General features: G+C 38.6%; 1 protein-coding gene across 2 annotated transcripts; it reads left to right on the forward strand.

Annotated features, from left to right (window-relative positions):
* On the forward strand, nucleotides 1-27,827 carry TDRP (testis development related protein). Of its 2 annotated transcripts, XM_069011496.1 has the most exons (4): nucleotides 1-396; nucleotides 12,635-12,694; nucleotides 22,180-22,283; nucleotides 24,497-27,827. In XM_069011496.1, exons 1-4 carry the CDS (start codon nucleotides 289-291, stop codon nucleotides 24,840-24,842), a joined length of 618 nt encoding a protein of 205 aa, XP_068867597.1. In that variant the 5' UTR covers nucleotides 1-288; the 3' UTR covers nucleotides 24,843-27,827. The 2 variants fall into 2 exon arrangements, with proteins under 2 accessions (XP_068867597.1, XP_068867598.1); XM_069011497.1 differs by lacking the exon at nucleotides 12,635-12,694 and having other exon boundaries at nucleotides 4-396.

The following is a 27,827-nucleotide window of genomic DNA, read 5'->3' on the forward strand; positions in this document are numbered from 1 at the left end:
GCGGCTCCCGGCCCGGCCCGGCCCTGCCCTGCTCTGCCCACCCCGCCGCCGCGGACCGACCGTCCGCACCCCCGGCTCCATCCGCAGGCCGGTGGGCGAGGCGGCGGCGGGGGGCGGGCTCCTGGCGCCGCCAGGCAGCTCCTCCCTCCCTCCCTGCCGGCCGGGAGCCCCCGGCGGGGTGACAGCCCTGCCGAGCGCAGCCGCTCCTGCCGGGGCTGCGGAGCAGCGCCCGGTCCCGCCGCGGCCCGCTCGCTGCCGGGACGCAGCGGGGCCGCCCCCGCGCCCGCCATGTGGAAGCTCAACAAGAGCAGCAAAGTTCTGCTGGACGACTCGCCCGAGGAGGAGGAGACGCGTCCTCGCGGGCCGCCGCCCGCCGCCGCCTTCGCGGCCCCCCAGGTAGGAGCGCGGAGCCCGGCTCGGAGGGGTCGTGAGCTCGGCCCCGCTCCCGCTGCCCTCCTCTCCGGCGGCATGAGTAATCACTTTTCCCACCCTGATGTGCCGGCAGGCTGGCCCTGGTCGGAGCTGCGAGTGTTTGAGGTGATCGTGCGACTGTCGCCCGGTTTTTTGGGGTGCTGACTGGCCTATCCACCCCTGGTTCCTCCTAGCAGCCGGCCTCCGGCGTTGCTGGGACTTGCTGTCCTTCATTCCAGTGGCTTCATACCGCAGGGTACTTTCTCTTCCAACCCTAGGCAGAGGCACTGCAACCCATCTGTTAAGCACAATACGTTAAACAAGGATGTTTTAGAACGTAACTTTATTTGCGCGTTTGTGTGGAGCACTAATGTTTTGGCAGGATTGCTTTTTCTATGGTTTCGTTAATAGTAGTACACTATCTTTAAATAACTGCAATCTTGTTTGAAAGCTTTTGTTGTTAAGTGATAAGTTGAATACCAGCAGTGACCTTCTCAACAAATATAACCTGAAAGGAAGGGTATCAGTTGAGTATCAGGGAAAACAACTAAAAAATATGTTTGACTTGCTTTCAAAAACTTGGTAGCAATTAGGCATCCATCCAGCTTAGAAGCCTGTTACACTACCCAGTACAGCTTCGTTGCTGATCTTCTGTTGCCACAGTGTTACTTTAGATACTGAATGAGAGGTTCTGAAGTAAGCAGTTGCCCTGGGTTGCAAAGCAGTGAGGTTTCTTTTCAAAAGAAGGTAATAAAGCCTATCCAACTTTCTACCCCATGTTTGTCTCACCTGTCTTGCTGAGAGACCTGGAGTGTGTCTGGATAAACTATCCTCAGCTTGAGTTTCTGTTTGACAAGTGCTGTGGGTTACCAACACATGTGGCAACTGCTGAAGAGCAGCCTCTCCCAGTCACAGCAGTTATTCTCTCCATCTTCCAGTAGCCAAAATCACTAGTTTAGCCCTGCCTTGCCCTTGTTCCTGCACAGTTAAACAGTAGAGTCATAGCCTTTGCTACTTCTTTGACAGCAGCTGTGGAGAGTCATAGGGATGAATAGGATCTCCTCTTGTAGAAGAAGAATGGACACTTACTTTGGAGACCCCCTTTAGAGGAGGAAGGGGGATTGTGGGGTTTGAGGTGACCTGAAGTATCTCCCCCAGCCTCTAACACAACATCTAACCTCTGCCTCCTACAGTTCCTATCCTCAGGTGCTTGCTGTAAGCTTCCACTCTTTTCGCTGAGCTGTTGGCTCACAGACTTGGTCACCTCTTGAAACCCTCCTTGGACACCAAAGGTCACCAAAAGCTTCCAGTAAATCCCACTGTCTCTTCACTGCTTGTCTTCCCTACCACTAATGGTCCAAGCCCCCTTTGAGGCTCCTGACCGTAGCTTCCCAGTCAGGAGAGGATTCTTCAGACTTCTGTCCAGACAATTCTCCCAGCCATCTACTTTAGCAACAGAGGCTGAAGTTTGTTTATTTTATTTTGTCCAGTCCAATTGTCTTTTACTGTCCTGGGCTTCTGTTCCATAAGTTGTAATCTCAAGTTATAGCGGTGATGACAATAATTTCTTATGCAAATGGTTTGCATTTTCATGAATTTTAAGAAAATTCCTTTTCAACTCCCAGTAGAACTGGAATGCTGATTTTGATGGGGGTGACAGGAGAAAAATAAATTATTCTAAGTCACTAAAAGAAATATTCTTGAAGATAAAGGATTCAGTAAGGTTAGCACAACTGTAATGTAGCTTGGCACAGAGGCTGGAGTGAAGATCATAAGCTATTAGTTATTTTGCCTGTTAAAATCAAATTATTTTGAAAGAAATGCAACACCCTGCCCAAAATATTTAGCGGTAGATACTTTATAGTTTGTGTACACTTTAAGGAAGAATAGGCTATACAGAAAGCTCTGACCACTTGATTGACATTATAATTCTCAGGGCATCTTTTAGGTCACCCATAGGTACAGTGCATCTAAAACATGGCTCGGACAGGTGTCAAGGGAAAAGCATGAGGTAACCAATGCACTTGTTCAGCTTCTTGTAGCTGATCTAGTTCATGTTCCTTGCTTTTAGTGTTTGAATTTTTTGATGTTTCATCAGATCGTGTTTTTTTTCTCCCAATAATATGACTGTAAGGGAGGGAAATCCAGTAATGTGCAGAGGGATTCAGTGATGATCTGCACTCTCTGCTGCTGCGTCCTGACCACCATGAGAGCTTGGAGGAGTTATGGGGGCAGTTCTCGTGGTGCCTTAGCTGTGCATGAGTTTGGCTGAGGAAGACCTTCAGTCTGTGTGTAAGTTGTTACAGTACAGCCTGCTGTGAATGAAGGGTTACCTCATCAAGAAGAGGAGAATCCAGGACTTCCCTAATTTTTTATCATTAGAGCCAAAATCCAGATAATTAGTTTGAGTGCTTTTTAGTAAATTAAGAAACCCAGCTTTAGATCTCAACAGAAGTTGACTGTTAGATTTCATTTCCTTTTCTGATACATCATTTGGTAAAAGAGAAGATGAACCAGAGTCATCGTGTTTTGACTTTGGTTTATGATACGTTGTTTTCCCAACAACCATCTTTTGTCCTTATTTTCATTTTTAATAAGCAGGTGGGAAGAAAATCCTTAAGCTTCTTATATTCATGCTATAAATAAGGCTGAAACTTTTTACTTCAAAGGAAAGAAATTGGTAGTCACATCTATGTCATTAAAACAAACCACATTGAAAGTATTCCAGTATAATGAAATGTTGGTGCTGTATATTGTTTTTTCAAAGCTGAGAAAGAGTGAAGGAGTTCTCACTGTGCAACCTAATAATTAGAACATCGCAGTAGCAGACAGCAACAAAGAATTAGTCTACTATAAGTTAAAAAAAAAAAAGCCCAACACAAAAAACCCCTTTGTTGCTCTAGAGCAATTTTAATCATCCTGTTTAGATATGGAAGCCTGATCTGGGCTGAAGCAGACATTTGAATTTGTAGAAGTTCATAGTTCTTAAATAGAAAAGCTTAGTTTGATCTAAAAAGAGAAGTTTTGATGGTTCTGGTTTTGTGTTATACAGAATGGTTTGATTTTGTTCCAGGGGAGAACAAAAACAAATTTTAGAACATGAAAATTGCAAGGGAGGGAACTGTCAGGCTCTGACCACTTTTTAGCAAAAGTTTCTGCATACATTCAAGTACTTTGAATTGTTAACACTTATTTAAAATAGTAAGGTGTTTCCTGAGATAAGAAAGACAAGTAAATTTTGAAGCAGTACTTGTGTAAATAAATGTGTGGATTATTGTGAGGTTTTTTTAGACCAGACAGTTTTAGACTGTATCTTAGAAGTAAATTTTAATTTATGCTTTGAAGCGTAAGTATTTTTAATTTATGCAATGAAGGTACTTTATTCACTTAAGTTATAATTAATGCATGACAGTAACTTGACATGCATAAATAGTACACATGTATAAGATGAAATTAATGTGCTTATTGTGTGTGTCTCTGAAAATATGCTAGAAATGTACAGTGGTGCATGCCAAACCTGTGTTCAGTTTGGAATATAGTCATTATGTTTCAAACTGTAGTTGTATTTTTGGAAAGGGAAAGCTGCTGGGTTTTGATTTCTGGAAGGCATTGTTTTGGCAGTTGTGCTATGTTCTCCTTGCAATCCTACCATCTAATCAGTTCTTGGAGATGTCAATGCTGTGTCAATATCATGTGTAACTGTGACGTAAAATGGCACTCCACATTAAAATACATCTATATATTAGGGGAGGGGATGGGTGTCAGGCTGACCTATATTATCTAATGAAACTCTATCTTTCATGTAAAAATATTTCAGAACCCTAGCCTTGATCTGTTCTCCCCAGTTGTATTTTTTGTTATGTTCAAAGAGAATATGTGCAAAAACATGTTTCATGCTGAATTTTGTTTAGACTTGCTCAAGATGTTTGAAGGTTGGCTATACAGAATTTTAGTTATCTCTTTTAATGAAGATGTTTAAGTGTCTGGTACGATTTTAATACTGGCTTTCATCTTGGAATGAGTTGAACTCAGACAAGCCCTGCAGAAATGGGTGGGAGTTGAGCAGCATTTCTTATGTTTTACTAATGGGTTGAATAAGGGTATTTTTTAATTAAAAAAAATTAAGTAGTCATTGTTAATCCAGCTAATGCCTTTCCTTCACTTTCTAGCCATTTCTGTGTTTCTCAGGCTTCGCCTGCAGTACTCCAATAATCCCATCATACCTTCAGGCTACCTCTGCTAGCCTGATTTTTTCCTCTTCATTGGAGTTGTTCTTGTGACATTTCAGTGGCATTTTCCTGGCTAAAATCCATCACCTGTATTCTGTCATCATTCTTGAACATTAGATTGTGGTACTGTCAACGAAGACTTTCCTGAGCCTTCCTTGGCCTGCTTTTCTTGCGTTTCCTCCTTCTTGTCACGTACAATCTTTCACCAGCTTCTTGAGTGGGTCCTGTTTCTTTCTCACAGTCTTTCTGGGACTCTACAGAGCTGACAGAGTCTTTTGGGACTTTTTCTAAGTTTTAAAGTCTTTTCATTTTTGAGGTGCTTCACTTTTTAATTTATACTGTCATTTTTTACACAGTTGACTGGGATCTGATCTGTTTATTACCTCTCATCCCCTCTCTGTTGGCTTATTCTGACTCTTAAAAGTCCACAAAGTGCATATTGTCTGATTAGTCTCCTACTACAGACACCATCAGTATATATTTTTTTCTTTCAGTCAAGCCTGTAACCTGCAGGTTGTTGGTGGTTTTTATCTATTGTGCGAAAGAGAATTTGTGTCCTAGACTTTACTGTTGTTTCCTCTATGAATTCCAGGGCAAGCCTGCTTTTTTGCCTTTTTTTTTTTTTTTAATATTATTATTATTTTTCTTGCTGTCTAGACAGCTGAAATTCTTATGCAGACCCTCACTTCCCATACTGATGGTGATTACTTCCTCTGCAGCTTCTAATACCTATGCTGTGGTTTCCCATCCCCTAGTTCCTGCAAATTCCATTGCTGATATTAATGTTGTTGCTTATGGCATAAAGTTTAAGTCCTCCTCATCCTTCAGATTTCATTTCTTCAGCTGGCCTCACTTTGTTTCAGGAAATTTGCATTTAAATCTCTGTCCTTGCTTTCAAGATTTTTATTAGTACCTCCCTTTCCTCTCTCCCATTTGTCATTTTTATCACTTGTATCTTTCTTCAAGCCAGTTCTGCTTTACTGGCTCTGATTGCCTGGGTTTGCTATCAGCAGCTGACTTTGCCCTCCTCCCCTCCAGCCTAACACAGAATTATCCACTCCCCCTGATCGACGAAGCCAGCATCATCTTCTCCTCTACAGCACTGCTTGAGATCTGCTTTCCCTAGGTCATTTGTCGCATCTTCTTGGGGTCTTGGGAGGTTTCTGGAGCCATACTCTCCTACCACTGCTGGACTTCCTACCATCAATATACAAACTAAAATATAATGGGTTTTGAGAAAAAATGAATAATTTTAAGTTTTTACTGTTAAAGTAGGCTTATAATGTTTTCCTTGCTTTTATAAAAGCTATTTGCCAAGATTGTGAGAGGACATCCATAACACAAGTAGAGTTACTAGAAGTTGCTGAACACTTTCCTAGGTAGGCTCTCTTTCAGCTCTGTCATCATCAAAGGCACATTTCCAACAAGTTTTGCTGCTGGTTCTCTGTGAGGAGCTCTGGGAAAATGTCTGTGTGATCACTGCATGTGTGATAAAAGCCACATATCAAAAGGAAGCCGTATGTGTGCTGCTGAACACTGTAACAAAAAATGATGCATTCAGCCTGTTTTGCAGAAACTATACTAGGAAAATATGGCCATTACTCATCCAAGACCTTTATTGGAGACATGTATTTAATGGCAAACTCCATGACTGAGTAAGAATTGTGTGTCAGCTGCTGTCTTTTGAATTAGCATCTATTAGTTTGTTTTCTGGATAAGGAAACACCAAATATGAACCTCTACTATGGCTAAGCTGTTAAAAATAATTGACAGATTTTCAGTTGGAAATTTCATCAAAATTTAAAACTTCACTGGAATAGTTGAATTGTAACAGAAATTGAATTAAAATTCATTATGTGACCTTCTTTGTTTCAGCTTTGACAGTTGATGGTTTTTTGATCTTAATACAGCTGTTTCCATTTCATGAAGCATATCTGAAAAATTATAAATTAGGTAAAACTAAATTCTTAATGACATATGAGCTTTTTTAATATTTTAAGGTGATTAATACTCTTCCAAAAATATTTCAGAGAAGCAAAGTCTGAGTAAGAGGTATTATAACCTCTTACTGCAGAGATGCACAGTAATATGAACACTTAACAGAGTAACGTTGTGTATTGGTATAAAAACAGAGAGCATAGGAATCTGGTGTTCCAGTCTTTCTCTTTGTAATGCCAGTAAAATGCAGAACTACAGAAGTATTCTTGTGTAAATACTTACATTCTGAAATTAATCTTCTCTGGTACGCTTGGCCATTTATATCAATTGACAGCAAAAATACGGAAATAATTTAGATATTCTGTTTTAAAATATAATGGAATGTGAAACAATAACTGAAGTGGTTGAATGAAACAGAGTTTGAAAATGCTAAGCAAATTCTTAACAGCCATGGATACTGAAGAAAAGAGCATCATCTTTATTATTAATATTATGAATATATTAAAAGTATTTGAAAGATGAAAAGCAGTTTTCCTATGTTTTCACCTCTCAGTTGGGCTGGTGAATAGTAGGCAGTTATGAGAGACTGGAGCCTAGTAATGGAAGCATTTTTAAATATGTTGAATGGGTTGTCCTCTGTATCTGAAGTAGCCACCCAGACTTTTTAAAGTTAGTGGAGTAAAATAAGTTCTTTTAGAAATGATCTGATTAATTATATTTTAAAAGCAAGTTTCCAAATTAGGGTTGTCTGTGAAATATATGCCAAAATTAAAGTATAATTCTTCAACAGACTCAGATTTTACATTTTCCTTTTCTTTATCAACAAATGTATTTTCAGTTTTGCTGAAGACTGGCAGAGGAAACTTGCAGGATAGGACTCACTGTCACTATTTAGTTAGTTTATTGTCATAATAAAGATGTTTTTCTAAGTGTAGTGAGCAATCTGGAGTGGAAAAGTATTATTTGTAGAAGAGAAAAATGAATTTAAAATACCAAATTACTCTTAAGCAAGAATTTAGAAATGCCTAGGTTAATACTTTTCATTGGTGACATTAACAGGAAATTTTCAATTTACACCACCTGCCCAGATGGCTGGTTTGATTCACTCATTGCTTTAGGGACATACAAATGGAAGCTTGAGATCTAGGAGTAGATGAAATATGGGCGAGGCTGATCACATTATCTTGATCTCAGTCTAGGCTATCTCTGCCAGAAATGAGCAGAGGCAATAGACAGTTCAGGACTGGAGTTTTTCTGCTGAACATATAGCCTCATGTCCAAGAAGAAAGCGATGTATGACTGAATAATGCAGCCTTTATTTGTTAAAATTGAAAGCCTTGTTTTTCCTTAAAGGCATGTTCAGTTTTGTGTGGGTGTTCAGGTACAGTTCAGCTTTGTTTTTCAGCTGTGTTAAAGGAATTTGCTGAAAGTAGTAGAGTTGTTTCAGTGCCCATTTACATTTGATCACTGTTGCATCACTATCCTGACTCAGAAAGCATATATCCATGCATTGAATTTTTCCAGGTGTATATTACAGGTACAGCAAAAAAAATGAGGCCAAATGCCACTGATCTTCTACTGATAACTTTCTTCTTACTCATGCTTGAGTGTATTTTGCATTGTTTTGGATTCAGTTCTAAACTTAGATAAGCAGAGTGACTTTTGCATTAATAATCAGCTTTAGTCTTGTTTATTTTATTTTACATTATATTAAGATCCTCCTCAAACCCAAGGAAATATTTTTTTTTGTTAGCTGTATTTTAAGATGGTGATCTGGCAGTGTGATCTCCTCTTCCCAATCTGTGTTGTTTCTGGTCAGGCTGTGTATATATAGTTGTTCTGCTGTTTGGTTTGTAATCAGTGTTTCGGGAATCTTTCCAGCTTCAGAGGTTGACTTTCAGGTTTGTGATTTCCTGAGTGATTTTTTTTTTCTTTTTTCTTTTATAATCTTCCCTTCTCCTATCACTAAATTATTTAGTAAGGTTTGAGGAGTACTGGAAATTATTTTAAATTCGTCCCTGGAGTGTATCTCTTCAGGTGCTGTTTGTTTTGGGATTATTTTCCCACTTAAATGATACGTTTGTGGTACATAATCTAATTTGCACTTACAGGCATGACAACCTAGATTTTATATTACACTCAGTCCTTGATGAGACATGATGATAGGTGGCGGGGATACAGTAAGTCAGTAGAAGGGTGAAAATTTGCCCCAAAAGGACCTACTCTTTTAACAATAGCTTGTTTACTCTTGTTTGCACAGCTAATGTGTGTGTGTATGATAGGAAGCTCCCACAATTGGGTAGAGAAAATCAATAATATACCATTTTACTTACTAGAGCACAAGAAGGGCATGCAGGACAAAATGATGCTGTTATTTGCCTTAACTCTTTGATGTTCAGCATTCTTCATCTTGGCCTGAATTATGAAAGTGAATGATCTAAAGACACTAATTAATTACTTTACCACAAAGGAAGCTGAGGGAAGTAGATTACAATTTTGATCTCTATACAAAAAGGTTTTTGTGCTAGTTGAATTAGTCCCTTGAGTACCTTATGGTTTGCAGTATGTCCAACAAAAGGGCACTTGTTTCCTTATGAAAACACGCTGTGCATACCAACCTTCCCCTGCCAGAACTGGAGGGCTATTCAAGCTGCTGATCAGCATTTCCCACTAGCATTAGCATTTAGCCACCTAGAAGTATCTAAATACTGTAACGTAGTCCATGTTTTTCTTTCAAATTGAAGTAAAACAATGAATTGTCATAACTGTAAACCAACCAGACTAAAACATACTGAAACAATTTGTAACTGTTCAGCATCACTATGTGTTATGCAGCATGATAAAGAGTGAAGATGAGCTTTTTTTACACGTAGCTGCACATTAGATTGTCCTCTAAAGAAAATTGATAAACCAAATCAGAGGCTCCCTTACCTCAAAATGGTAACAAAAGTAGAGAATATGTATCAAGAGAAGGGTGTACTAATGTGTATCACTTAAAAATACGTATTCTGTGGGTTACAAGGGAAGATAGGTTGTATGTGATCTCTAATCTTTTCTCCTGAGTTCTTCTCAGTGGTGGCACACTTCCCCTCCCTCCCTCTGCTCTTTCCCTCTGTATTTTTTTTTTAATACACAGCCCATCTCTCCTGCAGGGTGCACAGGTCCCTCCCTGCCATGTGGGCCATGGCTGGCTCTGAACCCCTATACCTGCTCCTCTCACACTCTGTTCTTGCTGTGTGGCATTAGTCTGCTTCTCTCTGCTTTTTGTAAGGATGGATTTTCCAGAAAACATTTTCAAATCTAGTCTGTTGGAGATGGCTGAATTCAAACCTACAGGCTGTTTTCAAACAATATAGGGGATGTATGGATGGACATCACGAACACTCTGCCATTGTCCAAGTCTCCTTTTTCTTCAGTAGTGTATTTAAAAGGATAGTATGAATACTTGATATGTCTTCCATCCCAAAAAAATGTATTTTAGGGATTGGATCCCCACCAGTTTCTTTCTTGAGGGTTTAATGTATTTCAGTCTTTGTATTTCATCTCTTTAAACTCTGTGTTTTCCACTGACCATCAGCCTGGGTTGCATGAGTATAGTTGCTGCAAACTTGTGTCTCACTCCTTAGGAGGTACCACTTTGTATAACTGTGAGTAGTAGCACTCTATTAATACAGCAACACTGTCTTAGTTGTCCCTTTTTAAAGATGCAAGTAAATACCCTTTTTTGTCTACTACTTATTGTTAATTCCATCTTTTGTTGGCAGTGGTATTCACATTTTATTATCCTGACTCCCTAGCCCTATAAGATGATCATTGCATCTTGTGGTTTTCCCCTAAAATATTTCACTGTGAAAATGCCTTGCACTCTCGCTTCCTTGGGCTCAGTCTTGCTAGAGGCTGTATGGCTTCACACTCCATCTTTTCTCCTCTCTCTACTAGAACATGATGTCTCTATGCACTTTTGTATTTTTATTTTCCTTCCTAAGATACTTGGAGAGCTGGAAGAATGAAAAGGAGAGGTGTTATTCCTTTGGAAGGTACTAACAGTGTCTTGTTTGTTCTGGAGACAGTATGGTTGGTTGTTGAAACCGATAGTTCTGCAGGCTCTGGATGTCTGAGAATTTCTCCTCTTACAATATTTCCCCTTGGAGCTTTCCTAGTTCTTGTTGATTTTTTTGTTGTTGTTGGAAAAAGTTTGGTTAAATCAGCTGAAGTATTCTCTAGCTCATACCCTGTGTCCTAGCAGAGACTCCATCGTGTTAAGTTTAGAACTTTGCAACCTCGTCCAAAAGTTTGAGAGCTAAGAGTGTTGAGGGGAAACAGGGAGACTTCTGAATAGTATGTGTGAGCTGTTTCCATTTAAAACATTGCCAGTGTTTCTCTTAAAAATAGAGAAATGAAAAAACCAAAAGGGGTGGAAGAAGTTGAATTTAATTTGAGAGAATACACAAATTTTAATGTTTTCATTTTTGGTACCCCATCTACAATAATATCCTCCTTTTTTAACAGCTAACTGAATTCAGAAGTTAAATAACTTGTTGCAATTCACAGGAAGTAATAGTCTCATTTTGGATGAAAATACAAGTTCCTGACTTTGTGTTCTACCCCAGCAAGTAAATCTGGCTGTCTACAACTTGCTCTATTCCAACATACAAATACTATTGAACTATAGAGCAATGGTGTTCATACTCTATTCTAGAAATGCCCTATCCATGTCCCTTGTATAATATAAAGTATTGACTGTAAAGTAAGTGGAAACATTAGTATGTAAATATATATAAGGAAATATAAATAAGTAAATAAAGTTTAAAAAAAGCATGGGATTTGAAGCTGGCCTCTCAAAATGAATCTGATGCATCTGGATCCCCACATGACTAGAAACATATATAACACTCTTGTGCTGGCTTTCTCACCTCTTTCTGATGCTGTTAGCAAAGTGAAGGAGGCCTTTGGCAATGCGTAGGAGCCAGGATAATGAGTGTTTTAGGTGTCTTGGGATATGTGCATGTGGAATGCATATCAACTCTTTAGCATTTACTTTAGTTGAAAAGGAAGAAGTTGATAAATTTGATTTTTGAAACAGTAAGTGGCTGATGTAATCAAAATATGGACCAGAGGGAGTATTGGAGATTTTGTGAAACAGCTGCTTCAAAGACACTTTCCACTTTTCTGTTTTAATTATGTTTTTTCCTGAAACTGGGGCTAAATATTTTCGGTCATATGTGGCTGTTCTGGTTTTGTACTTGGAACTGTTTGTATTTGGAGTCATATGTAAAGAAAAAAAAAGGTAACATTTCTCTCATTAAAACACAGAGTGAAGAAATTGAAAATTGCATATTTCCTTAATTCTGTGTCCCACTTCCTTTAGCTTTGGTCTCTGGAGTACTCCCAACAATTGCCTTGTCTTGTCTTGAAGAGAGCATTGGTAGTGTCAGGATGGCCTGACAATACTGACATAGCAGTTTAATTCAGAGATGGGCAGAAATGGTTCTCTATTGAATAACCTTCACAGGCGTCTTTAGCACTCTAGTTTTCTTCTGAAATCTACAGTTTTGAATGGAGGGGAAAGGAATGTGGATGAAAGTCTGTCTTTGAGTTAAGGAAATGCAGAGCTTCTTAATGTGAAGGAGGAAAGAATCTTGGGACATTCCTCTCCCCCCAGCCCACAGACAAACCATAATCTAGTACAGTATTCAGAAACTCAGTGCAGATCCAAAATATTAAGACACTATCATTAAGATAAAACCAAACTAATTGTACTAAATTTTTTATGATGCAGGGGTGTTTCTCCCTTTGTGGTATGGGGTTTTTGGTTCTGTAAGGGTTTGATTTTGGGTTTTACATCTGGTACATCTGGTTTTTCATCATTCTAAGTGTAGATTTGTATTTTAATAGTGGTGTTCACTTAGTTTTGTGTTGTAATCATGTTTTGTCAATTTTCTTTTATGATGTGCTGAATGGAATAAAAGCATTTGTGAATAGTCTAAAATGTGTCAGTGCAAATTGTCAAACCAAAACTGACTATGGGCCTTTTTTATCTTTATCCTTTTTTTGAGAATAAAGACCAGTTTCTTCATGATGAAGTTTCATCTTCAGTGTCACATCTTGCAACAAAGGTAAATACCTGTTCTTTGAAAATGTAACATTTAACAGCATATATGTATTTCAGTCCATGTATGTTAATAAGTTGCCAGTTTTTCATGGACAGCTGATTAGGAATATGTATAGTTCATTGATGATTTTATAGTTATGTATGATCCTTGGTCATGGGGTTCTCACTGAAGTAATATTAGTAGTGCAGGATTAGTTGGAAAGCTCCCTTATTTCCTTTCATTAATGGGGATGGGAAGGTACCCTGATTTTTTTTCTTTTTCCTCCCAATAATGGCTATTAAAACACAAGATGAAATAAGAAGCCACAGGAATAACTGAAGGCTAAAGAAGCACTAAATCCTAATTGCAACTGGCAATAAAAACATGAAAAGTAGAAGAGTTTGGGGTTGTTCATTCCATAACGTGTAGCTCCACTCGCTCTCTGACCACAAGAGGTTAAGGATTTTATTTCATATCTCTTTCAGAAAAGAGAAGTAGGAATGCAAGTTAAATTTTTTTTACCTTGATATGTGTCCAAGAATCTTCTTTAATGTTCTTAAAATACATTAGTAGAAGATGAAAGAGTTGGAAGTTATTATGATAAGCTAGAGCTTGTTTTGAAATTCCATAGGTATAAAGAAAAGTATTTTAAAATAGGTTCATTAGTGTAATAGGATACTTTGCATTAATATGTATAAACTGAACATTTGTCTCTTACTTCTTTTTGTTCTACTTCAGATGCAGCATGATTTTCATTGAAAATAGAAGTCACATTGTTCTATACGTTTTTCTACCCTTTTGAAGAAATATGTTCTTTTTTATGAAAACATACATTACCATATATTTTATACCAGATGATAAATGTTTAGGGAGAGAATCTTCAAATGAATCTATTTTATACTGAAACTTTTTTTGCCCCTTTCTTAGTCATTCAGGAAGGCTTGCTAAGTGTGTGTTCTGGCTTAAAAAAACAGAAATGTCACTAGGTAAGCCACTGAGCTGCAGTATTTTTGTGTTTTAAAGTAAAACCGTCTTGTCTTAAAAATGTATTCTCAAGAAAGCACCTTATCCTTCTCATCTTCTCCTTCTAAAAGCAATTCAGTATTTTATTTGGTTGTTCTGTCGTCTTAGAAGCTGTCAGTACAGTGATATTCCAGAAGTTCTAAAATCTTTAATATGCTAATAAAGGGCTGATGACTTGCATGTGTGGCCTTTCCAGAATGCACATGTCATGAATAAAATAGTCTTCATTTTGAAACAGTATGGTGAAGAGCAACGAAGTTCTTGAGGAAGAAGGTGTTGGATGAATAATCCGTGTGCTCTTTAGGGAGACAGCCTTCTCTGTCTCTTAAAACCTGGGTTTTAAGACAGTGCCCATTTGCCATGATGCCCATTTGCAGAGGCAAGCCTTTGACCTAGGTTTGGAGGTCTAAAAATGGGAGCTAGTCCTAAAGGCTGGAGGTGGAGGTTGGAAAGTGGTCTTAGATCCTGCTCTTGCAGTCAGCTGCCCACTGAGCACTGAGGACAGGCTAATTGCAGTGCTGAGGTTTTCTAGTTCTCTCATCACAGCTCTCTTGAAAGGCAGGTATGGGTGGTTAAGAAGCCTCGTGACATCTCAAAGTGAGGAACTGTCAATGCTCCAGTGGTGCTCTGCAAAATGCAGATATGTTCACACTCTGCCTGGATGTATGAATTAGAGAGTAAGTCCTAGAGGAGTGACTGACTGAGCTGAGGGTGTTTAGCTTGGAGAAAAGGAGGCTCAGGGGAGACCTTTACAACTGCTTGAACACAGGTCATAGCCAGGTGGTGGTCGGCCTCTTCTCCCAATTAAGCAGCAACAGAACGAGGAAATGGCCTCAAGCTGCATCAGGGGAGGTTCAGGTTGGACATCAAGAGGAATTTCTTTGCTGAATGCATGGTTAAGCATTGAAACAGGCTGCCCAGAGAGGTTGTGGAGTTACCATCCCTGGAGGTGTTCAAGGAATGACTGAATGTGGCACTCAGTGCCATGGACTGGTTAACCACCTGGTATTTGGTCACAGGTTGGACTCGGTGATCTCAGAGGTCTTTTCCAACCTAAATGATTCTATGATTCTCTGCAAAAATAATCTTTGTGGGTCTCACTGCCATGCTCAGCTTCTGAATTAAAAGTGCAGTAGAAACTTCTTCTGCAGTTGGTTTTAGGCCAGATTTTGAAAAGAAACAAAATTTTGAGAAACACAATAGATCAAGAACCTTAATGTGTGCAAATCCATGGAAACTGATGAGATATGTTTGTGGGTCCTGAGGGAACTGGTGGAGGAAGTGGCTAAGCCACTATCCAGCATACTTGAGAAGTTATGGCAGTCTGGTAAAGTTCCCACTGACTGGAAAATGGAGAACATAACCCCCATTTTTAATGAAAGAAATAAAGAAGACCAGGGAACTGCAGGACGGTCAGTCTCATCTCTGTGCCAGGCAGGGTCATGAAGCCAATCCTCTTGGAAACTATACTGAGGCTAATGTAAAATAAGGGGGGAATTGGTGACAGCCAACATGGCTTCACTAAGGGCAAATCATGCCTGACAAATTTGATGACCTTCTATGACAGTGTTACAGCATTGGTGAATGAGGGAAGAGTGACTGATGCCATCTATGTGGACTTGCCCAAAGCATGTGCATGATATCCATGTCTTTCTACTGGAGAGACATGGATTTGACAGATGGATCACTCAGTAGATAAGAAATTGGCTGTATGATCACACGCAACAAATTATGGTCAGTGGATTGATGTCCAAGTGGAGGCCAGTGACGAGTGACATTTCTGAGGGGTCAGGTTTGGGACCTGGCCTATTTGCCATCATTGCTGGGACATGGACAGTGGGATTGAGTGCACCCTCTGCAGGGTTGTGGATGGCATCAAACTGTGTGCTGCTGTCAACAAGCTGGAGGGAAGGCATGTCATCCAGAGGGACCTTGACCAGACAGAGGTGAGCCCATGTGAACCTCATGAAGTTCAATGAGGCCAAGTGCAAGGTCCTGCACCTGGGTCCTGGCAGTCCCAATCACAGGTGCAGGATGGGTGTAGAATGAATTGAGAACAGCCCCACTGAGAAGGATTCGATGGTGTTGGTACACAACAAGAACCCTTGGTGTGCACACCAGAGGCTGGCTGACTTGAGAAAATCCCATCCACCACCAATGCTTTAATATCTGTAAGACAAATTTGGAGGGGAGTTGGTAAATTTCTGTTATCTGTGTTCTTGCATGTTTCCTATAATTTGGGGAGAATGCTTCATAATAATTAAGGCTGACTAGTGTTTTTTTTTAACTGTTAAACACTTAGTTGTAACTTTATTGAACTGTAAGGTACATATATGGAAAATTCTATTTCTAGCTTTTTATTTTAGCTTTACTTTTTTTAGGGGAGGAGTAAGTGAATCTGTGGAACAAACAATTGTTTCTTCTCAGTCAAGGGCAAGAGGAAAATGTGTTCCTTTTGTTTATATTTATAAAAAATTTCTGCAAGTGTTTTGTGGAGTGCTTCTACTTATCTGGAGAATTTTGATTCACCAGTTGTCAATCCCCTGTGAAAATACTTGTGAAGGTCTGCTAAAACATGGCCCAAATATAAATTTCTGGAAATCTCATTTCTTACATGCTGAGCAGTGACTTTTTAGGGATTATCTACGTAACTACACAATGGTATTGAACGTGCTGATTCTCACTGGAGGTGTACAGCAAGAATCCCCTGTAATTGCTCATTTTGCTTGCTAAGACTCTGTCATGTGGCTTGTTCTAGCCTGCAGAGAGTAATTTCTGTGCTCCAGAGCCCTGCTGGCCTGGCAGTTGTGAAGTAGAAGAGTCTAACAGGAATATACTGAAAGTACTGATACCCACACCTAATGCAGTCAGAGTAAACTTCAGACATATTTGAATCTCTTGCTTTGTAAACTGTTTGTCTTGTACCTCTGACTCCATGTCCCAGATCTTCTTATTATTCTTTGACTTGATTGAATTCTGTGCTTTTCTATCTTTCCCATTATAAGGTGTTAATCTGTATTAACCACATCCATCTGATGCAGAAGTTTACCTGTTTTCAATTAAATTTACATTATCTTTTTCTTTAGTATATATTCATCTGTGTCTGCATACTTTTTTTGGGTGCAATATACTTTTAAAATTTGCTTTTAGAACTGAACTACTTCTTAGGTTTATACTCAGCTGTTAGTATTCCTGGTTTGTTGCCTTTTACCCTAATTTTTCATGAACCTTCTTGCCCTCTAGCAGAGCTCTAATTATCAACTGTTTACCTTTGGCAGTAAAATTAACTGAGAAGTCTTCATAGTGATGCTTTACTGTTTCCCAGTAGACTCTTTGATTGTTCATTTATTAGTCTTTGCCTGTTTACCTATTACGGGAAGATGGGAGTCTTGTAAACATCAGTGTTTGTCGATGTGATGAAAAACGGTGTCATTAAAGTAATTTTTGGTTATACCTATCAATTTTGTAGGAGACTTGCAACTTAAGAGGTCCTGACCTATTCTGGGGCATTTTATTAAGTTACCTATCAGTAGACATGTGTTCCCTGTTTTATCTAAAGAAAGAAAAATTGCAGTCAACATACACAATTTATATACAGTTGACTCACTTGAATCAATACAGGTAACACAACTGAAGTCTTACTGTGGAGGTTGAGATTAGAGTGAAGTTTAGGGTTTTAGGGGAGCCATACTGTTTGTGCAAAGCTCTGATTATGGAAGAAAGTTGATAGATGACAGAGGGTGCTTCAGCTGTTACAACAGTTGCTGCTACAAAAAAGGTGCTGTTGCCCCAAATTCCACATGCTTTAATGAATTGATTCTAAGCACTAGCCTAAAAGAATGCAAAAAATGAGGGAGTTAGATTTCTGCTGGCATAAGTAGTTGAACCAGTTTTCCACAGCATCACACAGGTACAAAACCATCACCTAAGGAAGGCAGTATCAGTGAACAGGCAGTGGACTGGGTTGACCCTTTTCAGAAGCAGTATCTGATAACCATATCTGCCACCTTGTGGGATTTCTCTCTGGGGATCTGTGTGACAGATGGGCACCAATACTGAAGCGTTGGCAAAGCAGAGAGGAGAGAAGTGAGCAGAAGGAACAGTAGACAGTGTGACCAGGCATACAGACCACATCCTTTGCATGATGTTCTAGGAGGGACTGCTTGTACTCCCAGTTTCAGAGGATACACTAATTAAATGGCAGCTTTCTCATGGTGGTAAAAAAGTAGCTTATAAGCTAGGAGGAGCTAAAGGAAAAGAATCTGTGCTCTGGGCTTCAGCTCTTAAGATATCAGTTGGAACAGAGCATGAGGGCTTCTCAGTAGTTTGCCAGTTGATGGATTAATATGTGTGTTTAATGTCACTTTTTACTGGTTCTTTTAGGTGATTGCACAGCTCATTGCTGCACAGGTTTTCACAACCTAAAGTGGAACATACAGGAGAAAATTTATTAATTGCTGTTCTGATAGGCATACTCTGTGCTGTCATAGTCAAACTACTATGAGACCAGTCTGTATTCTACTTCAGAGAATACTGAAATGGCATCTCGAGAAGTTTCTGCTTTGTTTCTCATTGACATTTTTGAAAAATAGTAGACTGCAGCATCCAGCCTGGTCCTCTAATTCTAACATCTGATGTTACAGATGTAGTCAGTAATAGTGCTTTCTTCCTTAATAGTGGTCTCCTTTTTTTTTTTTTTAGCTGTCCCATGGCATTTCACTGAAATTTTTTTTAGCCTGGTTTTGAGTGTACACCTGGTTCTGTCAGTCAACTTTGATTTTCAAAGATCACCTACTCCAAGCTCAAGCCCAACCCATCAGGCACAGAAAGAAGCAAAGGTGACAGGAGGCATGAACGTGATGTTCCTGAAAAACCTCAAGCATTAAAGGGAGGCATACTAGAGGTGGAAGCAGGGTCAAGTGACCTGAGGGGAGTATAGATACACTCTTTGAGCATGCAGGGATGAGGTTAGGAAGGATTAAACCCACCTAGAGTGAAATGTGGTGAGCAACAAGAAAGGTTTCTGCATGTACCAGCAGCAGAGAGATTGTGAAGAAGATGGAGCCTGACTCTTCTCAGGGTACTCAGTGAATGGGCAAGAGGCAATGGGCACAAATTGAAATAGAAGAAATATAATTTAAAAATAAGAACAAATGTTTTCACCATGAGGACAGTCAAGCCCTGAACAGGTTTTCCAGATAGGTTGTGGATTCTCCAGCTGTGGAGATACTCAGAACTTGGCTGTCCATGATCCTTGGCAATCTGCTGAGGGTGACCCTACTTTGAGCAGTAGGGTTGGACTAGATGGTCTCCAGAGGTCCTTTCCAGCTGTAAAGGCTGTGTAATTCTGTGAATTCTGGATGTTGAATTATTTCTTTTTCCAATGACACAGGGAAAAGTAGTTTAAAGTTTTGAGAATATAATCAGGTCAGTTATATTTATAAACCTTATAGGAAATTTTAGGACTAAATAATACTTTTGTGTAGAGAGTTACATCATAAAAATGAAATACAGAGCTTCTGCCAGTGGATTGATGTTTTAAGACCATATCAGTACTGTGTTTCCATATTTTGCATAACTTTAATAGTTTTACATAAAATGAGTCTCCAGTGTGGTGAGGAGTCAGCTTACTGAAGTGTCATCTTTACTTACTGACCTTCCTTTGACATCTATTGCAAGGAAGCTAATTGTGCTGGGATATGGGTCTTGGTGCTCTGTAATTTGTAAGTGATTCCCAGCTGATTCAGAGACTGGCCCATGTATTCTGACAGTCTGGGAGTGTGGCAACAGGAGATGGTGTTCAGGGAGAGCATAACATAGCTGGTGTCTAGGGCCTCTTCCCCTAACATCAAGAATCATTGTTTTGAGGTATTAGAGAGTATACCCCTTTAAATAGGGGGTATTCATTTATGGATCTCCTGTCTGAATTTGTCTAATTCTTCTTGTGATGGTTCCCAGCATTTTTTGGCTATATGGCTGCTGCATGTCAAACTGATGGTTCCAGGGAATGGTGACTTCAAGATCTCCTTTCTGAGCTGTACCTACCAGCTAATACAGTTGGAACGGTTCCAGCTGCACTTGCCAGTCAGTTAAAAGTGTTCCAAGAACTCTGAAAAGAAACATGGAAATGCAGCAGGCTGTTCTGAGGAATTTCTTTATTATGCATCAGCTATATGACAGCAGTAGTCAAAAACCAAGATTGTTGTCTTAAAAACAGTTCAGTAGTTACAAAAAAACTTCTGGAAGTGTGAAACATATTTGACCTCCTCATTTGCTAAGATTTAAATTCTGGAGTATGCTACCACTGAGAAGACAATCAAGAGTGAGCTGTTTACTCCTGGTTGGTGGAGTGAAAAGATGTTTCAGGAGATCAGTGCTGGCACGGGCAGGTACAGGAGAGGAGGCTTAGGCATGGTAGGCAGCAGTTCTGGTTTTACTCTTGCACTTCTGTGGTTTCTCTCAGCCTAGTCTGTTTAATGTGTAGTAGACTTTGTGCAATGAGTTGTATCACGTATTGGCAAAATATGGTTTGCTTGGACACTGGTGTTCTTCTGCAGATTATCCTGGCAGTGTTTCCTTTGGAAACCCCAAATAAGTAAGTGGTGGAAATGTATCTTAAATGTTTAGTGTACATTTCTCCTAAGGACTAGTTGAGAGAAGAATAAATCAGTTACCATTTGGTTGTTAGCCTTATATATACCTACCAAATGCCATGGATATGAAAATATGGAAGGAATGGTACAGTGTGTACATAGATAGTGATTTACATACAGGTAGAAAGAATGCAGAGCTTGTAAAGTTTTATCTGAAAACCTGCACATGCCATCTTCTTGACAATGAATAGAAATTTTCTCATATTTGTTCTTAAAGGTATCTGTGAATCAGAATTGGACTAATGAAATTAAATTATAAAAAATCTAAAGTTAAAAAGTATGGAAAGCTTCTGGCTAGATATAGGTGCTTTTCTTTTTCTTTTTTTTTTTTTTTGGTTGGAGGATTGCTTGGGTATTCAAACAGTGCAGCAAAGTTTGGGATTGCATTGGCGAAGTATGTATGATGCCCTAGATTAAAGAAGGTGTATGTATAGGTATATCCTTTTTGTTACATTGAATGTGTGGGTATAAATGTTTCTCTCCAAGCAGTCTTTCATCAATGTTGTTCTTTAAAGGCACATATAATTTTAATTAAGCCTGTTCTATGTCTTAAATTGCTATCTGAAAACTAGTAACAAGGTGGTTCTATTTTTTTGTAATCAGCAAATTTATTAGGTGGAAATGACTTGATGAAACATCATTATTGAAAGAAGACAGCTCAAAATAATAGAATTTTAGTAAGATAACAGATGATAGAGTCATGGAATGGTTTGGGTTGGGTGAGACCTTAAAAATCATCTAGTTCCAACCCTCTTGCCATGGGCAGGAAAACCTTCCACTAGATCTGGTTGCTCAAAGCCCCATCCAACCTAGCCTTGAGCACTTCCAGGGATGAGGCATTCACAATTTCTCTGGGCAGCCTGTTCCAGTGCCTCACCACCCTCACAGTAAAGAATTTCTTCCTAATGTTTAATCTAAACTTACCCTCCTTAAGCTGAATGCCATTCCTCCTTGTCTATTATTACGTGCCCTTGCCTAAAGCTCCTGCTTGTCTTGACAGCTGTGGTTTTGTTTTGATTATTATACTTCATAATGTATTGTATTTTTTTAATATAGTCAAGTAACACTGACAGGCTATGCCTGCCATTCTTACTGGATCCTGTGAAGAAGAGCAGCAACTTTCACATTCTGTGCTTGACACACGTGTATGTTTTTGTAAGCATGCTATCAAAGTAAAAATAACCTATACCTAGTTATTTTGCCTTGAGGGAGAATCAAACCTTTAATAATTTTAAAAAGTAATTTATGCTACATGCTTAATGTTCAGAGTAAATTTAGAGTACACACTGTAGTGTACCAGTGCCACATCTTCCATTTCACTGGTGTGCCAGTGCTCTTACCCTTCTTGCTTGCAGGGCTGGAAGTTGTAGTTTTAGGGTTACGAAGAGGGACAATATGTATAAAGCAGGTTGAATCTAAAGAGTTTCATAATGCATGTGGCTGTCCTGTCTGTTGTGACTCTTTCTAGAAATGACAGTTTGTTTCATTTCTTGTCTACTGAAGCCCTTTAGACTTTCTTTAAACCTGCCTGGATTCCCTTCTTACTGTGATACATTAAAACGGAGCCCAGCTGTATTCAGTGACATCATAAAACCACCAAGGATTTGTATTGTTTGCTCAGGAAGGAAGAGCTCTACTGCAGAAACGGGACTGGCTCTTTTCCCAAGCATGGCCATCCTCTGCAGCTGTATGGAGTTGCCTAATTGCCAGTGGCACTGCACACAGGAGATGCAGCAATTGCTGCCTGTCAGCCCCAGCGTTGGCAGTGGCAGTCCCACTCTTGTGCCTGTAAGTCTGTCACTCCTACTGATGAGGATTTACTTCTCTGTGTAGGTTCAAGGTGCAAGTTTCCGGGGTTGGAAGGAAGTGACATCTATGTTCAATAAAGATGATGAACAGCAGTTGCTAGCAGGATGCAAATCTCCAAAATCCAAAGGGTGAGTAAAACCATTTGGTCTATCTGATATTAAAATACACTCACTGGAACAGAAAATAGCTGTGCAAAGTAATGGAGCTGGACACTGAGAAACAGTAGTGTTCAACTGCTGGAAGTCAAATCAACAGAGAAGGGTTTATGGGCAAAACTATGTATACGTTAAGCTTTCAGTGAATAAGGCATGCTGTATTAGGACAGAGGACATGCTCTAGGACATGCTGTAAAGGACAGATGATATTGTAAACATCTTTAGGTTTGTCAGGTAGTAAAGGCTTGTAAATAAAAGGGTCATTCTCACACTCTCCCTTTCCTCTTAGGGATTAATTATGGTTGAGTTTACAAATTCCCTTTTTTACATGCCTTACTCTCTCTTTTGAAGTCTTACTACATCTAGAAAGGTTAAGTGGAGTAGCTATACTAGGATCTGTTGGTGCTGGGGTGGATTTTTGGCACAGTTGTGCTGCCGATGGGGTGAGAGCAGTTCCCTGGTCAGAACGCTCTTCCAGGACTGACTGTCATTCTGTTACAAGTACGTGTAGGCTTTACTTCCATGTGCTACCTCACTGCCTTGGTTACAAACTAAATATGCCACACTTCAGTAGATCGGTTCCTACCAGATACTAGCTTTGATAAGACTTGCTGTAGCAGGCTTTGTCTCCAGTTTACTTTGAAATTAATGTGTTTCAGAATGCAAGTGTATATATATGCATGTTAGGGGGGTGTATGTATATAAATAAGCAATTTAGAATATAAATCCATATATATTTCCACTTGAGCCTGTTCCATAAAACTTACCAAAAGTTCCCAGCTACTATCCCTGTGCAATTTTATGGGTGTTATTAAGATGCTAGGCTCCTGTAATAATGCTTTGCAATTGATGCTGAATATAAGAATCAAGAAGAAGAGTGAAGAGAGCAGAAGTATGGTAAGAAGAGTTACACCAATGTAGAAACTACTTTGGTATTACTATGAGAACTGCCTGGTTTTTAAGTTACGGGTATTTTTCTTTAATTATAAGTCATGATTTTTACTTTACTTTTAAAGACAAGTGCAACTTTTATGTGTGCTGTTCACAAAATACAAGAAAAGTGTTTGGAATCTATGGCTGCTTTTAGCAAGATGAAAATTCTGATGAATCATAAATTCAAAATTCAGTAAAGGAAAACGGATTTTTAATGGTATTGGTTGAGTTGCTTCTGTTTAAACATGATAGAGCTAAGCTTTCATTAATGGAACAAAGCTCTTTTAATAGAAATGTTTGAAAAAGATTCAGTGGTGAGTTTAGTTGTGGCTAAGGAATTTATATGCTACTACAGATAATGTTTTCAATTTTAGCTTTTTAGCTCATTGAACCCTGAAGGCTGTGTGTTTCACCCCTGGTGTTCAACCTTTCCTTGTGGCCCATTATTTGATTATATATGTAATACTGCATATAAAGTTATGTATAAACTTTGGACATTCTTTAATTTAAATATTTCTCACTGCAAAATTATTCAGGTTGAAGATTCTTAATGGGATAAGAAAAGTAATAATATGAGTAGCCTTTCAAATGTCTGAGAGAGAAGTTACAGTTATTTTTTGGGTTTGGGAGGGGGATTTCAAGAGTTCTTACCAGAAATACAAAACAGCTGTTTTCACAATATTTTATGGATCTTTATGAAAATATTAATAAAAAGCCTGGTATCTTTAAAGTCCTAATACTGTGTACATCAACTATTTTAGGGTATAAGGTTTTACTGGCGAGGTGGTAACAGGTACATGAAACTGAGTAACAGAGTGAATGTTAAAGCTGGTGTTAGAATATTTTCATATTCCTCTACTATCATACTCCTGGGGTTTTTTTAAATTTGTTATTGTTTGTTTGGTTTGGTTAAAGTCCTAAATTTTTCTAATACATCCTAAAATACTTTGTACATTTCGAAAGGCAGCTCTGTGGAATTCACCCCACAGGAACAGGGTGGGGGATAGTGTTATGTGAATTCTTTTGTAATAGAAAATGACCATACTCCGTCCTATTCTGATTTATCACTGAAAGATTCTGCTGTGTTTAGGTTTATGTGTATGTGAGGGTGTTTTTCCTGAAGCTGAAAGTAATGGATATGCTGCCTCAGGCTTTCCTTAGTGTAAAACATAATTTAATTGGATGTTTATTAATAACTACTACATACATTGTTAAATCAAGAAATTAATCACCACATCATTGTTATTTTCTAGAACAAACCTAAAATTAAAGGAAGAGATGAAGTCTGAAAAGAAGCCAGGTTTTTGGGACAGTTTGGTGATAAAGCAGAATGTTCCATCTAGGAAACCAGACGAGATTGAGGGATGGGAACCACCACAGATTACCACTGCTGACTCTGCCAGTGATGCAGCAACTCCTTTAAGTGACTATACAGCCTGGTCAGGCTGGGAAGATGAAACCAAAGGCTCCACAAAATACACAAACCTGGCCAGCTCAGGAAACAGTTCCAGGTGGAGTATCAAATCAGCTGGAAAGCTGGTTAGTATTAGACGTCAAAGCAAAGGTAACCTTACTGACAACTGGGAAGAACTAGAATGATACTGGTAATGTGAAATACTTAATAGGTAAGAAGAGAAAGGTTCCATGATTTACTCATATGTTTAAACCAAAATCAAATCTGCTCAATATTGCACCTTTATACAGTGTTTTGTTTTATTCAGATTGTTACAAATTTTTGCTCACCTGATAGTAAATTTTCTTATTACATTGTTAATAGCTATTTTTTCCACACTGAAAAAAAAGTAGAGAATCTATTTTGTGCCTATATTTCACATTCAGACTCTGCAGTATGTCAGATTGTTGATTTTACCAAAAAAACCCAAGTAATTCCTTAGTGAATGTATATGCTGGTTGTAAATTTGACTGCCTTATGTAGGAGCTTCCACTAGCTTGAGGTCCTGCTTCTTTTCTGTTATTTGAGGGCCATTCAAAATTTTAGTTTTGATGCTGTCCCTTTTTAACTATACCAATCTGTTGCTTGCAGGGAGAATGCTTGTACTTAGTACTGTTTTCCAAATCTTCAGCCTCAGCATTTGCTTCAGCTTGTGCATACAAGATGCTTAGTGTCACATTGTGCTGTACTGTGTGTGACATGGGAAAATACTATTCTAATGTAATTCCTTCCATTACAGGATTGTCACCAACAGTTGGGTCAAATGGGTCTTCCAGAGTTGGAGTCTTTTTGTGTTTTGGGGTTTTTTTTTCCCTGTTTGTTGGGGGATTTTGTGTTTTGTTTTGTTGGGTTTTTTTCCTGTGATTTTTTTGGTTGTTGTTTTTTGTTTTATTTTGGTTTTGTTGTTGGTTTTGTTTTTTTTTTAATATTGAACTTTTTTTGACAAAGCTAAGTTTCTCAGTTTTTAAGATGCATGCTATGCCAAAAAATAGAAATTATTGAAATTTTGGAAAACAGCACCGAGTAAAGTGTAAGATGATCTTGATATTCTGGGGGGATATTGAATCTGGGTATAGGAATAAGCTGCTTCTTATGGAAGGGCATATGTTTTCATTTTTTTATAATAGCTGATCCTTGTTCTACAAACCACTTTTTTGGTTTTGAGTGTGTTTTTCCTTTCTTCCCACTGCATAAGCAATGACTGAATTATACTCTGGCATTTTCAGGGTAGCTGAGTAACTGAGCCATTGCAAGTATGTGCATGCACACAACTTCTGAAGCATTTTTGCTGAAAAGTTCCGTCTTATTAGCTACTGATACTCTGATTTTTTGGTAAAAGAAGGAGAAATGTTAGATTTGAGATTTGAAATGTATATATGACTAATAAAAGTGCCTCTTTTTAGCATATTGTCTCTCACTAGCGGTGCAGCTGATGTCAGATCCAAAGTTAGTTTCCATTTTGTTTCTATGACCCACACAAAGACTTCTTTAACATTCATGGATAAAAATCAAACCAAAAGTTTCATAAGAAATGAACAGTAGGCCTTTTCTCTCCTGATTGTTAAACTGGTATAACAGAACTGAAACTTGACTGTCTAGCAATATGGCCAGTGCATTCGGAAGATGAAGCTAGCATGTCAGAGAAAATGAGCATTTTTACAAGAAAGTGTAGATCTTTATATAACAGATGTCTTGTAAACATATTTTTGCAAGAAGGTTATGCTGATGAAAAGGGATGCATGCAATTTTTTTCTAAGCTTGTTTCTGTTACTGCCATATTACTTCTCCCTTAGCTCTCTCCTTCTCCTCTCTCCTCCAGTTCATGTACAGTTTTCTAGCTTGCAGTTCCTGCATAAGTATTTTTTGGAGATTCCTGCTGAGATGTGCCTGGAGGGAAACTGTAGCAAAATGGTTTTAGTTGGTTGGGTTTTTTTTCCTAATAGGATGCTAAAAGATGTTCTTAAGTTTATATAAAAGTACAGTGATGTTTTGTGCTACAAAACAGGATCTTGCAACTGGTGAATATACTTGTAAAATTGGCATTGGATATTAAAAAGTATTAATAGGGGAGAAAAAGTTAGCATTTATATTGCATTGTTTAGTCTGTGAGTAAACTCTTTTTGCCTTGGGCAAGTACGTATGCTGAGGTTAATTATAGGAAAGAATTAGTATTCTTGGGTAAAGTATGCTGCATTTTATAGTTTATGGAATACCCTCTAAGGCATGAGCTAGTGTTAATTTGGTTGTTGGTGCTGACCTGAAAGAACAGAAGATCTGTTAGTAGCCCTTAATATTTTGCTCTCAAAAATGGACTGAGAACTTTTAATTTCCCTCTTGAAGAAACTATTTATACTGTGACCAGTAAAGGTTTTGCCTTGCACATTATACTGTCAAGTGCCTGTTTCTCACCTTGATGTGTTTGATGCACAGCTTAACTGCAACCTTTTTCAATTTGTTTTTAGATGTATGATAAAAAATATGCTCACAAACCTGAAGCCTATTGTAAAACAAGTGGGAAATTGACATATGTAAAATTCCAGTTTCACTCCTAGTGATGAAAGCTTTGATGTGCTTTTTAAGTGATATTTCCTCAGAAATAACCATTTTAAGGATCAACATTATTAAATTTAATATAATTTATTGTTATGCTTTAATAATGTATTTGTCTGTTGAGAACTCACTGGTGTGAGCTTTCCTTCTCTCATGTTTATAAATGTGTCTGAATTTTCAGAATGGGGTCCTTTCATCTTTTACCTTTGTTAGATGCTAACTACATTATACATTATGAGCTTAAGCTGTACACAGCTCCATACGTGGAATAAGTGTAGAATATGTCCCTTAATATTTTTTTGAAATTGCATTTCAATCTATGTGAAATGTTTTAGAAGAAGGTAGCATTAAGATTGTATGATAAGATTGCACAAAATAAAATATAGTTTATATTGCTTTCTCGTAGCCAATCTGCATGATTGTTGGCGTGGTTTTAACGGGAATTAAAAGCTTTGTGTGGCTGTTAATAAGTCACTTAGCTCTGAGCAAAGTTCTTTCTGATTATTTTTATTTATTAGCATCATTTGCAAAAAAGAAAAGTAGTATTTTCCATATGAATAAAGATCTAGTTTGAACTGAAA

Source organism: Aphelocoma coerulescens, chromosome 3 (assembly GCF_041296385.1).
Source record: "Aphelocoma coerulescens isolate FSJ_1873_10779 chromosome 3, UR_Acoe_1.0, whole genome shotgun sequence".
NCBI classification, from domain to species: domain Eukaryota; kingdom Metazoa; phylum Chordata; class Aves; order Passeriformes; family Corvidae; genus Aphelocoma; species Aphelocoma coerulescens.

Excerpts from the sequence above, each read along its gene's own strand:
- TDRP (XM_069011496.1), top strand. The coding sequence starts at position 289 with ATGTGGAAGCTCAACAAGAGCAGCAAAGTTCTGCTGGACGACTCGCCC. Across the intron at positions 397-12,634 it reads CCGCCTTCGCGGCCCCCCAG|AATAAAGACCAGTTTCTTCA; the intron begins GTAGGAGCGCGG and ends CCTTTTTTTGAG. Across the intron at positions 22,284-24,496 it reads AAATCTCCAAAATCCAAAGG|AACAAACCTAAAATTAAAGG; the intron begins GTGAGTAAAACC and ends GTTATTTTCTAG.